Source organism: Musca vetustissima, unplaced genomic scaffold, assembly GCF_032173495.1.
Source record: "Musca vetustissima isolate MV318-11 ecotype Yass unplaced genomic scaffold, APGP_CSIRO_Mvet_v1 utg1273, whole genome shotgun sequence".
In the NCBI taxonomy this organism is placed as follows: Eukaryota; Metazoa; Arthropoda; class Insecta; order Diptera; family Muscidae; genus Musca; species Musca vetustissima.
This window is the reverse complement of record NW_026875395.1, coordinates 17,766-34,392: the sequence shown is the minus strand read 5'-3', so window position 1 is coordinate 34,392 and position 16,627 is coordinate 17,766. Positions and strand designations below refer to the sequence as shown.

At 39.2% G+C, this 16,627-nt stretch overlaps 2 protein-coding genes across 2 annotated transcripts; one reads left to right on the top strand and one right to left on the bottom strand.

Annotated features, from left to right (window-relative positions):
• Positions 1 to 7: 7 nt before the first annotated feature.
• Positions 8 to 2,620, top strand: LOC133337891 (putative gustatory receptor 98b). The gene is made up of 4 exons (XM_061546094.1): positions 8 to 947; positions 1,005 to 1,093; positions 2,312 to 2,470; positions 2,537 to 2,620. Exons 1-4 carry the CDS (start codon positions 8 to 10, stop codon positions 2,618 to 2,620), a joined length of 1,272 nt encoding a protein of 423 aa, XP_061402078.1.
• Positions 2,621 to 7,876: 5,256 nt separating this feature from the next.
• LOC133337889 (glucose dehydrogenase [FAD, quinone]-like) lies at positions 7,877 to 9,436 on the bottom strand. The gene has a single exon (XM_061546092.1). It carries the CDS (start codon positions 9,371 to 9,373, stop codon positions 7,877 to 7,879), a length of 1,497 nt encoding a protein of 498 aa, XP_061402076.1. The 5' UTR covers positions 9,374 to 9,436.
• Between the last annotated feature and the right edge of the window lie 7,191 nt (positions 9,437 to 16,627).

Here is a 16,627-nt window from a genome sequence, read left to right as displayed (position 1 = left end):
TTTAGTTATGCCGAGCACCGGACAAGGTTCATTGTGGGAAAATTCCCAGCTACTTAGGGCCCTGATGCCGCTACAATGGTTCTATGCCTGCTGCGGGGTGGCTTTGCCACCGATTTTGATACAACCTCCCCGAAAAAACTCCCCAAAAATCTTCGCTCTTCTAATATGGTTCCTATTTTCCCTCTATGTGACCCTTTTGAATATCCTGGTCTCCTGGATGGTCTGCAAGAGTAATGAAATCCTGGAGCAAGTTGTGCAACTCTATATTCTCGATGAGGTAACAAAAATCCTAACTGCCGTTCAAACCTATGATGTCGTGGCCGTGCAATTGGCAATGCTGTGGTGCATCTTTTGTAAACGAAAAACCCTGAGGGAGATCCATAAAATTGTGGCCGAACTGGAACGCGATATTTGCCTATTTGAAAAATCTCTGGAGGATAAAAGCGAGGAATTTCAAAAATCCTGCTACCGATTCCGCCGCAGACTCTTCAGCCGATGTGTAGTATTTTTAATTCTGCACAGTTTCCTCCTGGGCTATGCCAAATTTCCATTGGTCTGGTATTCCCTTTCGAACTTTGGAAAATTGCTAATTTTGATTACCTTCCACCTGATGCATGCTAAGTGTTCGGAATATCGCATTATGATGCAGTTACTCGATGAAATAATAACTGCTCTTTTATTCTCCCTCATGAATTTAAAATATGAAATTGCTCGCCATCAAATATTGGGAAGTTGTGGTGCGATCAAGGAGTCCAAGCTCCATGAAAAACTGAGGTCGCATCAATTCCTTGTCGCTCGTTATTGGTATTTGATAAAACTGGTGGAATCCTATTTTGCCCTGCCTATGCTGGTACTTTTCCTCTATAATGGTATTAACGTTGTTCACAGCATTAATTGGATATATGTGCGAACATTTATTCATATGCATTTGGATACGAAGCATCCAAGTAAGTTCAGATTTTCTCCGGGGTAAGATCACGCTTGAATAGTATTTTCCTTTGCAGATCGTGCCAGTTATATTATTTTGCTATTTATTAATATCATGTGGACCTGTTGGCTAAGTCAAATATGTATTGATAAGGTGGGTACTGGCGTAAGGAATGAAAATCGCACAGGTCGAAGGACCAATGTAAAGCACGTCGAAGGACCAAATTGCTCGTTAAGCTTATTTGAATTACTTGCAAGTGGGAACACAAAGTTTGAGGAGGGAAAACGTTGGGAAAATTGTACGTATATAATATTACATGACTTTAAAGCCTCCGCGAGATAATATTCTGCCTATCAGAGGGCATTTTAGCGATGTAAATAATGTCGAAGGACTAAATTGCTCGAGAACCCAATGTGCAATACTTGGGAGTAAGGAGCAAACACTATTAGGAGGGGAAATGTTGAGAAATTGATTTAGTTGATAAAATAAAATGAATTTGAGGGCCTATTTTGATAATATCCCGCAGATAAAAGGTCAAATTTGCAATTAAAAGCATGTCGAAGGACCAAATTGTTCGAAACCCGTAGTTGCTGTTGTTTGAAGTGGGAGCTGAAAGTTAGAGGAGGGAAAACGTTGATGAAATTATATCGTGTATAAAATTAAATGACTTTGAAGGCTCCCGCAAGATAATATTCGACAGATCAGAAGGCATATTAGCGAATTGAATCATGTCGACGGACCAAATTACCCGAAACTCTCATTTGCAATACTTGGTAGCCTGAGCAAAAGCTAATAGGAGAGGAAATATTGAGAAGTTGATTTTTTGAATGCCATAAATTGAATTTGAAGCTCCCGCAAGATCATATTTTATATGTCAGAAGCCATAATATAAATCCGCAGGTAATAACACATGACAATATTATCAATTTTTTTTGGATAGTATGTCGAAGATCATATTCTGATATCCATATTAAGAAAACATGAGAAAAGAGATTTATGCAGATTTAAAAACACAAATTATGACTCTAATCAGGTAAAAGGGTTAAGAAACGTAAATGGTAGCCTAATAAACACACATCGAACGACCATTTAATATTAATTACATACTCGACGAACCATTTTTGGAATTTAACGCATGCCGAAGGACCAAATTCCCACTAAAATCCATTGAAATTACTTTGAAGAATGTGTAAAAACTTTAACAAGAGGATTTATTGAGAAATTGGTTTAGAGGATAGTATTAAATGACTTTGAGGGTCCTTTGTGTTTATATTCTGTTGGTCAGATAGCATATTAGTGATTCAAATCACATCGAATGGGCTATAAATTTCAAATTTACTATTTTTGTTTCGAATATTTTTTTTTCAATTTCTGATTTTTCAGTATCAACAAATGGCCAACATTTTACATAGCATTAAATTACCGGTCAATGATTTGTCTTTAAGGCATCGCCTTCGTGAATATTCCCTGCAGTTGAAGCATCAGAAAATTCAGTTTTCCTGTTGGGGTTTCTTCGACATCAATATGAAATATTTTGGTTTGGTAAGATGAGATTTCCGGAAAATTGAAAAAAAATATTTCAAAATAAATGAAATTATTTTATTACAGATGTCATTGGCGATATTGACATATGTCTTCATTCTATTACAATTTAAAATGCAAGAGCAAACTGAAAAAGTTAAGAGATTGTAAATAAATATTTGAATTTAATAAAGTGAATATTTGAAACTAAAAACATAAAAGAGTTGTATTTTGCTGGTATTACGAAGGTCCATTGACTATTTTAATTAGTCAAAGGAACATTCAAACTAGCCGAAGGACCATTTAAATCAAATCGAAGGACCAAATTTACTCTTACTACCGAAGTCTGAGAGAGAAACTCAAGCAGCTATCAGATGTGAGGAGATTTAAGTGAGGATTTTTGAGGACATTTCGACATTTCACATAGTCGAAGGACCATTTCTGTAATTTAAATAATTTCAAAGGATCACATTTACGGAAAAACTCAATTATCGGCGTCTGAGGTAGATTCTCAAGCATATACCAGAAAATATGTGATGAGATTTATATGTTGGACCAAATAAACTAATAACGATCGACTATTTTGAATTTTAAAAATGGTCGAAGGACTATTTAAGAAATGAGATTCATGTCGAAGGACCATATTTCAAGAAATTCGCAATTATCGAAGTGTGAGTGAGATTCTTAGGAAGTTATCAGAAAATATGTGAGGTAATTTAGTTCCTGAACCAAATAAACTGAAAACGAAGAACTATTTTGTATTTATCACATGCTCGAATGACCATTTTAGTAATTTTATTCATGTCGAAGGACCAAATTGACGGAAAAAAGCAATTATCTAAGTCTGAGAGAGAATCTTAAGAAACTACCAGGAAATATGTGAGTAGATTTAAGTGTTGGACCTAATAATCGAAAAACGGAGAACCACTTTGAGCTTATCACATGGTCCAAGGACCATTGAATCACTTTAAATTATGTCATCATGCCGAAGTACCAATTTGATGGACCAACTCAATTATCTGAGAGGGAATCTTAGGAAGCTATCAGAAAATATGTGAGGAGTTTTAAGTGCTGGGTCAAATAAACTAACAACGAAGAACAATTTTGTATTTATCACATGGTTGAAGGACCATTTAAGTAGTTTAAATCATGTCGAAGGACCATATTTATGGAAAATCTCAGTTATGGGACTCTGAAAGGGAATCTTCGTAAGCTACATGTATATATGTGAGGAAATTAAAGTGTTGGACCAAAAAACTAACAACGAAGGACTATTTTGTATTTATCACACGATCGAAGGTCCTCTTAGGCAATCATGTCGAAGGACCAAATTTATGAAAAAAAATCATTTACCGAAGTCTGAGAGAGAACCTTAGGAAGCTATTAGAACATTTGTGAGGAGATTTAAGAGCTGGATCAAATAAACTGAAACCAAAGGACCATTTTGAGTTTATCACATAGTCGAAGGACCAATTAGGCAATTTACATCATGTCGAAGGACCAAATTGATGGAAAAACTCAATTATCTTGGTCTGAGGGGGAATTTTGGGAAGCTTTAAGTAAATATGTGAGGTTATATAAGCGATAGACCTAATAAATTAACAACGAAGGTCCATTTTGAATTTTTCACATGGTCGAAGGACCATTTTAGCAATATAAATCATATCGAAGGACCAAATTCAGGTTCTTTATCCCCCTCCTAGAGATCGCCACACGTTCAAGTATATTTATCTTGTGGAGACTTTTTTTGTTCACATATCTTTATTCCGTTATTCAGTCACCATCACCATTTCCCACCTAACCACATCTTTGACTAAATCCGCAACTGGTTCGGCTAAAATGTCGACATGTTTGTGATGATAATGATATTTTATATTTTGTTTACAAAACAGACATTTGTGCCACACAACAACAGCAACAACACAAAAATAGAAGATGATGATAATAATGTCAGTAACATTTTGCAACATCCTTGGGGTAGACCACCCTGTACGTCAAACACATGGCTGATGTTGCCCGAGGCCAGCAAACAAATAAACAGCCAACCATCCATTCCAACCCCCTTTTTATGAAATTTTGCCTTCATTCCTTTGGGTTAATGCACTGCTTTTTTCTCGTGAACTATGCCAAAGGCATTTTCTACAACACAAACTGAACCAGGAACCTTGTTGGTCCTTAATTCATTCACCCTTGGTACTTGAAGGCAAGATGAGGATGGAGGATGCTGCTGCAGGATAATTTAGAGAATATGCAACATTTTGTGTGAGATAATAGCCTTGGAGAGTATTCCAGATACGGAAAGAGAGGAGAGTGGATAAAGGAGAGTAAGGAGAGAGAGACAGAGAGAGTTGGATGAGAGTTAGAGGCTCATTGCCTTTAACCATAACCCTCATTAACCCAGTCTAATCCAGGGGTGGTTTGTTGTCCTAGGTGGCATGGTGGTGGATCTGTTTCCTGGTCATGGTGGTGCAAATACACACCCCCTCCCTTGTGGATATGTTGCATTTTCGTTATGGTTTCCTGCTTTAACTTAGATTACTTTGATTACCTATCTTCGTACCTAGGTTACCAAGGTATCACTTTTGATTTCCAAACGGAAAGTTAAAATGCAAAGGTATTCATTCAACTTGGAATGGAGATAGAGATTTATTGCAGGAAACTGTACCAGCATTTGTGAGGTCCTTTAGCAGGGTGGTAAGGAAATGTAATACGATTTATATAAGTAATTTATAAATGTAATTGGTTAATTAAGTAATAACATATATTTACGCCCATGATCGAAGTATTTCCACGGAAATACTTCAATCATGAAGCCTGAGAGCGAATCTGAAGAAGGTACAATAAAAAGTGTGAGGAGATTTACATGCTGGGTAAAAAAATAAGAATGAAGGACCATATGATATTAAACAAATGCTCGAAGGACCATTTAAGCAATTTAAATCATGTTGAAGGACCAAATTTACTGTAAAACTCAACTTCTGAAGTCTGAGAGGGAATCTCAGGAAGCTACAAAATAATATCAGAGAAGAGTTATGTGTTGGACCAAATAAACTAAAAACGAAGGACTGTTATGTATTTATCACATGGTCGAAGGACCAAATTCATGAAAAAAAACTCAATTATCGAAGTCTACGAAGAAAACTCAAACTTCTACCAGAAAATATGTCGGGAGATTTATGTGTTGAACCAAATAAACTAACAGTGAGGGACAATTTTGTTTTCATCACATGGTCGAAGGGCCATTTATTTAATTGAAATCACTTCGAAGTACCGAAAATATGAAAAAACATCAATCATGAAGCCCGAGAGGAAATTTGAAGAAGCTACAATAAAATATGTGAGGATATTTAAATGCTGGGCCAAAAAAAACTAAGGATTTAGGACCATTTGGTATTTACCGAAGTCTGAGAGAGAACTTAGGAAGCTATTAGAACATTTGTGAGGATATTTAAGAGCTGGATCAAATAAACTGAAAGCAAAGTACCATTTTGAGTTCATCCCATAGTCGAAGGACCAATTAGGCAATTTAAATCATATCGAAGGACCAAATTGACCAAGAACGCAATTATTGAAGTCTGAGAGGGAAGCTACAAGGAAATATCAGAGAAGAGTTATGTGCTGGACCCAATAAACTAAAAACAAAGGAACATTTTGTATATATCATATGGTCGAAGGACCACTTAGCCAATTTAAATCATGTCGAAGGACCAAATTCATGAAAAAACTCATTTACCGAAGTCTGAGAGAACCTTAGGAATCTATTGCAAAATTTGTGAGGATATTTACGAGCTGGATCAAATAAACTGAAACCAAAGGATCATTTTGAGTTTATCACATAGTCGAAGGACCAATTAGGCAATTTAAATCATGTCGAAGGACCAAATTGATGGAAAACTCAATTATCGAAGTCTGAGGGGGAATTTTGGGAAGCTTTAAGTAAATATGTGAGGTTATATAAGCGATGGATCCAATAAACTAAAAACGAAGGAGCATTTTGTATATATCATATGGTCGAAGGTCCACTTAGGCAATTTAAATCATGTCGAAGGACCAAATTCATGAAAAAACTCATTTACCGAAGTCTGAGAGAAAACCTTTGGAAGCTATTAGAACATTTGTGAGGAGATTTAAGAGCTGGATCAAATAAACTGAAACCAAAGGACCATTTTGAGTTTATCACATAGTCGAAGGACCAATTAGGCAATTTCAAGCATGTCGAAGGACCAATTAGGCAATTTAAATCATGTCGAAGGACCAAATTGATGGAAAACTCAATTATCGAAGTCCGACGGGGAATTTTGGGGAACTTTAAGTAAATATGTGAGGTTATATATTCGATGGACCCAATAAACTAAAAACGAAGGAGCATTTTGTATATATCATATGGTCGAAGGACCACTTAGGCAATTTAAATCAAGTCGAAGGACCACTTAGGCAATTTAAATCATGTCGAAGGACCAAATTCATGACATGATTAAAAAATCCACGCCTATGCTAGGCTATCAAAAATATTTTTAAAAAAATCTACGACTATGCTAGGCTACCAAAAATTATTTTTTAAAAAATCCACGCCTAGGCTAGGCTACCAAAAATATTTTTTAAAAAAATCCACGCCTAACGTAGATGGTAAAAAAATTGGTGTTTTGGTTCCGCAACACTGTCCTGCCTTTGTCTGAAGTGGAATTGTTATTTCAATTTTTTTCTGGTCATTTTTTTTTATTTCAAGCACTTTCCCCCAAAAAAATACTTTAAAAAAATCCACTCATATTTGCAAGTTATTGTCTCCAGAGATCTGTCTGTTTGATGTGATACTTGTCTGCAGTTGACTGTGTCTGGCCCCTGAGTTTGAATAGTAATTTTTTGGTTTCAAAAGATTTCAATTTTTATTGTAAAAAAAAAAACTCCGAAACTGTCATCGTTAAAATGGGGTGTAACCTTATTTGCATTACATATTGCTACCCCAGCTACTCTTTCTCACCGTCAGAGGACGTCTGGCTTATGGTCCTGTGGTTCCTTTAATTACAATTACGCTGGCCACAAGGGCTGATGGGTGGATGGTGAAGGGGGAGGAGATGGCAAACAAAGTTTGCAAAAAAATGGGGGAGTGCCGAACAAAAGATTGATGGCTGCCGTTTGTGTACTCAGGTGTATGAAATGGAAAGTTGTTGATGAGGACGATGATGAGGATGATGGACATGATGACGAATTGACCAAGAAGGACATTGATGGGGGAAATATAGAGGAATTCAAATATAAAGGATAAGGGAAATGTTAAGGGTTTAAATCCACGCCAATGTTGGGTGACAAAAAATATTTTTAAAAAAAATTCGGGCCTATTCTAGAGACCAAAAAATATTTTAAAAAAAAATCAGGAACAAAAATTCTGAACAAAAAGCCCCATTTTTTATTTTTTTAAAATCATTTATTCTATTTACCCTCCCATTCCCCTCGTATCATATCGGCCGCCTTTTCCGCCACCATAAATATCACAGCATTTGTGTGGGCCGTTGGTGGGTTGGGTATTATACCCCCGTCGACCACCCTCAACTTACGTATCCCATGCACCTTCAATTGTGTACTCACCACAGCTGTGGGATCCGATGCCGGCCCCATTCTTGTTGTGGCCACCTGATGATGTAGCGTATAGGTCATAGTTCGTATTGAACATCGCCAATAATCATCCGATGCAAATTCGAAATTTTCACACCCCGGCACTGGGGTCCTCAACAATCTCGCCCCAATTCTCTGCATGGCTGGGGTTTGGGAAATCCTTATCGATTCCTTTATGCCATGCAACATATATTCCACATCCTCTTCGACTGCGAAATAATTTGGATCTATCATTGGCCGGGCCAAAGGGTTTTTATCCTTCAACCACACTCGCCCTATGGATTTCGGGTGATAGGGCATAACCAAAACCGAATAGTGATCCTGATTTTCCAATTGGCGATACATTTTCTCATAGATTTCATTTTTGAAGTTTGCTCCCGGTTTGAGGGCTGTACCCTGATCTGAGGCCAAGCTGCCGGAAGCAAAAATCAATTCCACATCTGGCCAATCGGGTGGCAGAGGTGAAAAGGGTGCCTTGAGTATGGCCAGGGCTTCCACACCTGCCAAAGTTGATAAAGCCGTATCCGGTCTACCGGCCACAAAACCCAAAATATTGGGCAGGGTGGCCGCCAATCCAGTCGAGCTCCATTGTCTTGTGGTGTTCGTGACAAAGGTGGGACCAAAATGCGAGACATGTTCATACATGCGCACACCTACCGGCAACTCTTGTACAATATCCACTCCGATTCGTTGTAGATTATCCGCCGGGCCAATTCCCGACAGCATTAGCAGTTGAGGAGATATAAATGACCCCGCCGAGAGTATGACCTCCTTACGGGCCCTGAAGGTATACCGTCGTTTGCGATATAAAAATTCCACACCATAGGCAGATCTGGTGGCGGGATCCAGCAGAACCTTGGTAACCCTGGAGTAGGTGAAAATTTTCAAATTTCTACGTTGAAACATTATGGGTTCAATATAGGCCCGATAGGCACTGTGGCGCCTACCCTGACGTGTTGAGGCCTGCACATAGGCCACTCCCACCTGGGAGGCTGCATTGTAATCCGTCAATGGTAATCCTGCCTCTTGGGAACCCTGCACAAACGCATGAACAATTTGGGTGCGGAATTTAATGTGTTCCACATTAAGAGGTCCTGAACGATTCCGATACGGTGATTGCTCCAGGCCATCTAGTACAGCATTTTCCATTTTACGAAAATATGGCAGGACTTCATCATACGACCAACCGGTATTTCCCGCTGCCGCCCAACCATCAAAGTCACGACGATTACCACGTATAAAAATCATAAAATTGATGCTACTTGTCCCTCCCAGCAGCCGACCTCGAGGATGGAAGCAGACATTGTTGACCATACCCTTACAGGAATCTTTTTGCGGTACGGCAGGGAAATTCCAGGTGGAGGCTGTCACTTGAAGATATGCGGCCAGCGAAGGTATCACATTGACAATATTTTCAGTGCCTCCCGCCTCGAGTAGGGCCACCCTCCAATTGGGATTTTCCGAAAGGCGATTGGACAGAACACTGCCGGCGGTGCCTCCACCAACCACAATGAAATCGAAGACATCGTTGTCCTTGGGGACTGGAGGGGGAATGAAAGAAAATTTTTAAGAATTTCAAGGAGCCTGGGAAAATTTCTCCACCTACCTGTGGGCCTTAGGATCTGCTCTGCGGTATTGGTGAGCCCAATTTGGGCAATTTGTTGTAAAATATTCGCCGCAGTCAAATATTGTTCCACTATCAAACATGTTAAGGCAAGCAATGCTTTGAGGCAAAGCATTTTGAAGTGACCCGACTTGGCGCACGCGCAACAACTTCAGCCGGAGAGTGTCAATTTTATTGTGAACTTGACTTAAAGGCAATTGACAGGTTTTAAATACGTGATGATAATTAATTATTACAAAAGATCAGTACCCTACACGAGGTATAAGCGACAGGGGCAAAAACAGCTTGGATTTGGAGAATAAAAGACCTCGTCTCATGATTCACTCGCATAAAAGCGAAATGCTTCTACATCAGTCTCATTTGCGCCCATGCTCCGACCCTAGAAACAGCATATGGCCGTTGCCCTGGCCATGACATTAAAATTCTGCTAGGAGATTTTAATGCAAAAATCGGAAGGGAAAATATTTTTGGCCCCACTTTCGGAAAATTCAGCCTACACGAAGAAACATCAGACAACGGCATGAGGTTGATTGACTTCGCGCGGCAGCAAAAAAACATGGTAGTTAGCAGCACCAGATTCAAGCATCTCGATATACACAAGGTCACTTAGATTTCTCCCGATCGAACAACAAAGAAATCAAATCGATCATGTTGTGATAGACGGAAGACATTCATTTAGTGTTTTAGACGTCCGATAGATCCGCGGAGCGAATATCGATTCGGACCATTACCTTGTGGTAGCCAAGGTACGCATCCGCCTTAATGCAGTAGCAAAGGTGCGATCTAATTTAACACGGAAATTTGACATCGAAAAGCTGCAAACACAACAGATAGCAGAAGCCTACTCCGCTCAACTTACCCAACTGCTTGACGAAAGCACCCCTTGTCCCGATAATAATATAGAAGCACAATGGCAGAAAATTGCCCACTACCTACAAACTGCAGCAAAAGCAACACTTGCCGTACCAAAGACCACCATCAAGAAATCCGTGGTACGATCAGGAGTGTCGTAATGCTACTGATGTGAAAAATGCAGCGTATAGGGCAACCCTGCGACACGTAATGCGATGGATAACTATCGGTAGAAAAGGAGAGAGGAGAATCGCATTTTCCGAAAAAAGAAGAAAGAACAAGAAAAACTTGAGCGTGAGCAAATCAAGATGTACAGGAGTCAGAATAAAGTCCGAAAATTCTGCCAACGGGTAAAACACCAATCCGAAGGCTTTGGTGCAGGCATATCCTCCTGTAGAGATGAAGAAGGAAAGCTGGTAACAGATACAAACAGCGTGCTGAGAATCTGGAAGGAGCATTTTGAAAAACTTCTGGTATCAAATAGTAGCGGTGAAGAGGATGACGGTATACATGAAGTCAGAATAGCAATCAATCGGCTGAAGAATAATAAAGCAGCAGGGGCCGATGGGTGAAAAGCAAGAACAAGAAAAGCTTGAGCGTGAGCAAATCGAGATGTACAGGAGTCAGAATAAAGTCCGAAAATTCTGCCAACGGGTAAAACACCAATCCGAAGGCTTTGGTGCAGGCATATCCTCCTGTAGAGATGAAGAAGGAAAGCTGGTAACAGATACAAACAGCGTGCTGAGAATCTGGAAGGAGCATTTTGAAAAACTTCGGGTATCAAATAGTGGCGGTGAAGAGGATACCCCAGAACCAATAATATATGACGGTATATAGTGTATAACACCTAGCCAACATGAAGTCAGAATAGCAATCAATCGACTGAAGAATAATAAAGCAGCAGGTGCCGCCGATGGGTTACAAGGCGAACTATTCAAGAATGGTGGTGGTCAGATACTGGTAAGGAGCATGCACCAGCTGATTAGTACAATTTGGCTAGAAGAATGCATGCCCAATGATTGGAACCTCAGCATCCTGTGTTCTGTGAGACAAGACGATATGTGCCAACTATAGAGGAATAAGTCTCCTTCCTATCGCATATAAAGTGCTATCCAGTGTGCTGTGTGAACGATTGAAGCCAATGGTCAATGACATTATTGGACCATACCAATCTGGCTTCAGACCTGGCAAATCCACCATTGACCAGATTTTCACTCTGCGCCAAATCCAGGAAAAAAACCCACGAAAAACACATCGACACATTCCATCTTTTCGCCGACTATAAAGCCGCACTCGACAGCCCTATCCGTTCAGAGGTGTTAAAAACCATGTCTGCATTCGGTATTCCTGAAAAATTAATACGGCTATGCAGGATAACTTTAATTGACACAAAATCAGCAGTTAAAGTCGTAAAGGACCTCTCGGAGCTCGTTTAATACCGAACGAGGGTTCAGACAAGTTGATAGTTTGTCGTGTGACCTTTTTAACATCCTGCTGGAAAAGGTCATGCGAGAGGCAAAGGTGAACTGTGAAATGGGACTTTGTACACCAAACAACACATGTCACTCGCCTACACCGCCGATGATATCGACATAATGGGTCGAACATTGAGAGCGGTAGCAGTCACCTTTGAACAAATTGAGAAGGAGTCTGTCAAAGTGGGTCTGACGGTAAACGGCGAGAAGACCAAGCTGATGGTATCAAAGCGGAAGACGTCCAGTAGACTCGGACCAACTGTGGAACTTGAGAACTACAGCTTCGAGGTAGTTACAGATTTTTTTATACCTTGGTACCGCCATAAACTAAACGAATGACATCAGTTTTGAAATTCGGAGAAGGATAGTGATGGCCAACAGATGCTACTATGATCTAAGTAAGCAGTTTAGAAACAAGACCACCTCCCGCCAGACCAAACTCACACTCTACATGACACTGATACTACCCGTGCTGTTATGTGGATCTGAAGCATGGGTACTTAAAGGTGAACAGAAATGTACACCAAACAACACATGTTTCTCGCATACGCCGATGACATCGACATAATGGGTTGAAAATTGCGAGCGGTAACAGCCACCTTTGAACAAATTGAGAAGGAGTCTGCCCAAGTGGGCGTGGCAGTAAACGGCGAGAAGACCAAGCTGATGGTATCAACACGCAAGACGTCCAGTAGACTCGAACCAACTGTGGAACTTGAGAACTACAGCTTCGAGGTAGTCAAAGATTTTATATACCTAGGTACCGACATAAACCCAAAACGAATGGCATCAGTTTTGAAATTCGGAGAAGGATAATGATGGCCAACCGATGCTACTATGGTCTGAGCAAACAACTCAAAAGCAAGGCCACTTCCCGCCAGACCAAAATCACACTCTACAAGATACTGATACTACCCGTGCTGTTATATGGATCTGAGGCATGGTTACTTACGCAAGCAGATGAGGCAGCTCTTGGAGTGTTTGAGAGAAAAATTCTCCTAAAGATTTATGGGCCGATCTGCGTTGACGGTGAATATCACCGTCGAATGAACCATGAGTTGTTACAGCTGTTCTTGGGCATCGACATTGTTAGATGTATTGAACTGCAGCGACTACGTTGGCCAGGTCATGTTGTGAGAATGGCGGATGAAGATGCCCCAGCCCATAAGGTATATAAATGCGAACCAGCCAGATGGTTCACGCAGAAGGGAAAGGCCACTAAGACGATGGAAAGATCAAGTGGAGGACAACATTGCCGAATATGGTCTTTCAAATTGGAAAAACTGCGCAAAAGACCGACGCGCCGGGAAATCTTTTCTAAGCTCGGCCTATGGAACGAAAGTTCTGTCACAAGCGAGCTAAGTAAGTACCAAAGGTGTCGATTTTTTTAAAAAAATATTTTTTGGTATTTACCAAAGGCGTGAATTTAAAAAAAAATATTTTTTGTTTAGGGCCCTCCTTAGTCGGCGTCAGCCTCGTGTAATTATTTTATATTCGTACCATTCACTTAGGGATAACATGTTTTTGTTGTTGTTGCATTTGCCTTATTACCAGATTTAATATCGAATTGTTTTTTTTTTGTTTGGGATTATGAAAATAATTATAAATTTTTTCCAACATTATTCTCCACTAACCGAGATGTAATAAATTTTGAAAATAAATGTTAAAATCTTGTTCGAAATTGAAATAAATATTTTGTTTTTGTGTTTCGTTTTGAGGTTGAAAATTGTAATAACACTGTCAATGTGGCAATTATTGATGAAATCTGTCTTAATCTTGTTTACGATGTTCGCTGACATATGAAGGTGTGTTTGTGTGTTTTTATGATAAATATAATATTGTTGTTGTTATTCTCGATACTTTCATTCATGAAGTGGAAATTTATTTATTATTCATCAGGAGGGTTTAAATTTTATTTAAGGGTCAACGACCCTCAGTTTAATATTTTATTTATAGAAAAAATTCTCAAGACCCTCAGGTTGCTATTTTTTTTTCTATAGAAAACAAATTCTTAAGACCCCCGGGACGCTATTTTTTTACTATAGAAAAAAATTCTCGAGACCCTCAGGTCGCTTTTTTTTCTATAGAAAAAAATTCTCGAGACCTCAGGTCTCTATTTTTTTCTATAGAAAAAAAATCTCTCGAGACCCTCAGGTCTCTATTTTTTTCTATAGAAAAAAAATCTCTCGAGACCCTCAGGTCGCTATTTTTTTTCTATAGAAAAAAATTCTCTCGAGACTCTCAGGTCGCTATTTTTTTTCTATAGAAAAAAATTCTCTCGAGACTCTCAGGTCGCTATTTTTTTTCTATAGAAAAAATTCTCAAGACTCTCAGGTCGCTATTTTTTTTTTCTATACAAAAAATTCTCTCGAGACCCTCAGGTCTCTATTTTTTTCTATAGAAAAAAATTCTCTCGAGACCCTCAGGTCGGTATTTTTTTCTATAGAAAAAAATTCTCTCGAGACCCTCAGGTCGGTATTTTTTTCTATAGAAAAAAATTCTCTCGAGACCCTCAGGTCGGTATTTTTTTCTATAGAAAAAAATTCTCTCGAGACCCTCAGGTCGGTATTTTTTTCTATAGAAAAAAATTCTCTCGAGACCCTCAGGTCGCTATTTTTTTCTATAGAAAAAAATTCTCGAGACCCTCAGGTCGCTATTTTTTTCTATAGAAAAAAATTCTCGAGACCCTCAGGTCGCTATTTTTTTCTATAGAAAAAAATTCTCGAGACCCCCGGGTCGCTATTTTTTTCTATAGAAAAAAATTCTCGAGACCCCCCGGGTCGCTATTTTTTTCTATAGAAAAAAATTCTCGAGACCCCCCGGGTCGCTATTTTTTTCTATAGAAAAAAATTCTCGAGACCCCCGGGTTCTCGAGACCCCCGGGTTGCTATTTTTTTCTATAGAAAAAAATTCTCGAGACCCCCGGGTCGCTATTTTTTTTATAGAAAAAAATTCTCGAGACCCCCGGGTCGCTATTTTTTTCTATAGAAAAAAATTCTCGAGACCCCCGGGTCGCTATTTTTTTCTATAGAAAAAAATTCTCGAGACCCCCGGGTCGCTATTTTTTTCTATAGAAAAAAATTCTCGAGACCCCCGGGTCGCCACTTTTTTTCTATAGAAAAAAATTCTCGAGACCCCCGGGTCGCCACTTTTTTTCTATAGAAAAAAATTCTCGAGACCCCCGGGTCGCCACTTTTTTTCTATAGAAAAAAATTCTCGAGACCCCCGGGTCGCCACTTTTTTTCTATAGAAAAAAATTCTCGAGACCCCCGGGTCGCCACTTTTTTTCTATAGAAAAAAATTCTCGAGACCCTCAGGTGGCTATTTTTTTTCTATAGAAAAAAATTCTCGAGACCCTCAGGTGGCTATTTTTTCTCTAGAAAAAAATTCTCGAGACTCCCGGGTCGCTATTTTTTTCTATAGAAAAAAATTCTCAAGACCCCCGCGTCGCTATTTTTTTCTATAGAAAAAAATTCTCGAGACCCCCGCGTCGCTATTTTTTTCTATAGAAAAAAATTCTCGAGACCCCCGCGTCGCTATTTTTTTCTATAGAAAAAAATTCTCGAGACCCCCGCGTCGCTATTTTTTTCTATAGAAAAAAATTCTCGAGACCCTCAGGTCGCTATTTTTTTCTATAGAAAAAAATTCTCGAGACCCTCAGTTCGCTATTTTTTCTATAGAAAAAATTCTCTCGAGACCCCCGGGTCGCTATTTTTTTCTATAGAAAAAAATTCTCGAGACCCCCCGGATACATTTTTTTCTATAGAAAAAAATCCGCAGGGACCCTTGGATATATTTTTTTCTATAGAAAAAAATCCGAGACCCTCGGGTCGCTATTTTTTTCTATAGAAAAAAATTCTCGAGACCCCCGGGTCGCTATTTTTTTCTATAGAAAAAAAAATTCTCGAGACCCCCGGGTCGCTATTTTTTTCTTTAGAAAAAATTCTCGAGACCCCCCGGGTCGCTATTTTTTTCTATTGAAAAAAATTCTCGAGACCCCCCGGGTCGCTATTTTTTTTTATAGAAAAAAATCCCCTCAGGCGACCTGACTATTTTTTTCTATAGAAAAAAATTCTCACGGGTCGCTATTTTTATACCCTTCACCACACTGTGGTACAGGGTATTATGTCTTTGTGCATATGTTTGTAACAGGCAAAAATAATCGAGATAGACACATGGTTCCTTTTGAGAATATGCATAGAATCACTTTCTAAGTCGATTTATGCATGTCCGTCCGTCCGTCCGTCCGTCTGTCCGTCTGTCCGTCTGTCCGTCTGTCTGTCCATGTTAAATTGTAAACAAAGTACAGGTCGCATTTATTATCCGAATTGGATGAAATTTGGCATAGGTCACTTATTCGGCCCAAGGACGAACCCTATTGAAATTGGGAAAAATCGGTTCAGATTTAGATATAGCTCCCATATATATATTTAACCGATTTAATGTAAACGGTCCCTATATATCTTTCGATTTGCACGAAATTTGGTACAGCCTAATCATTTAGGTCTAGAATGATGTCTGCCAAATTTCGTGAAAATCGGTCCAGATTTAGATATAGCTCCCATATATAGTTTCGTCCGATTTCATGTAAATGGTGCCCCAAAGTCGCTATATATC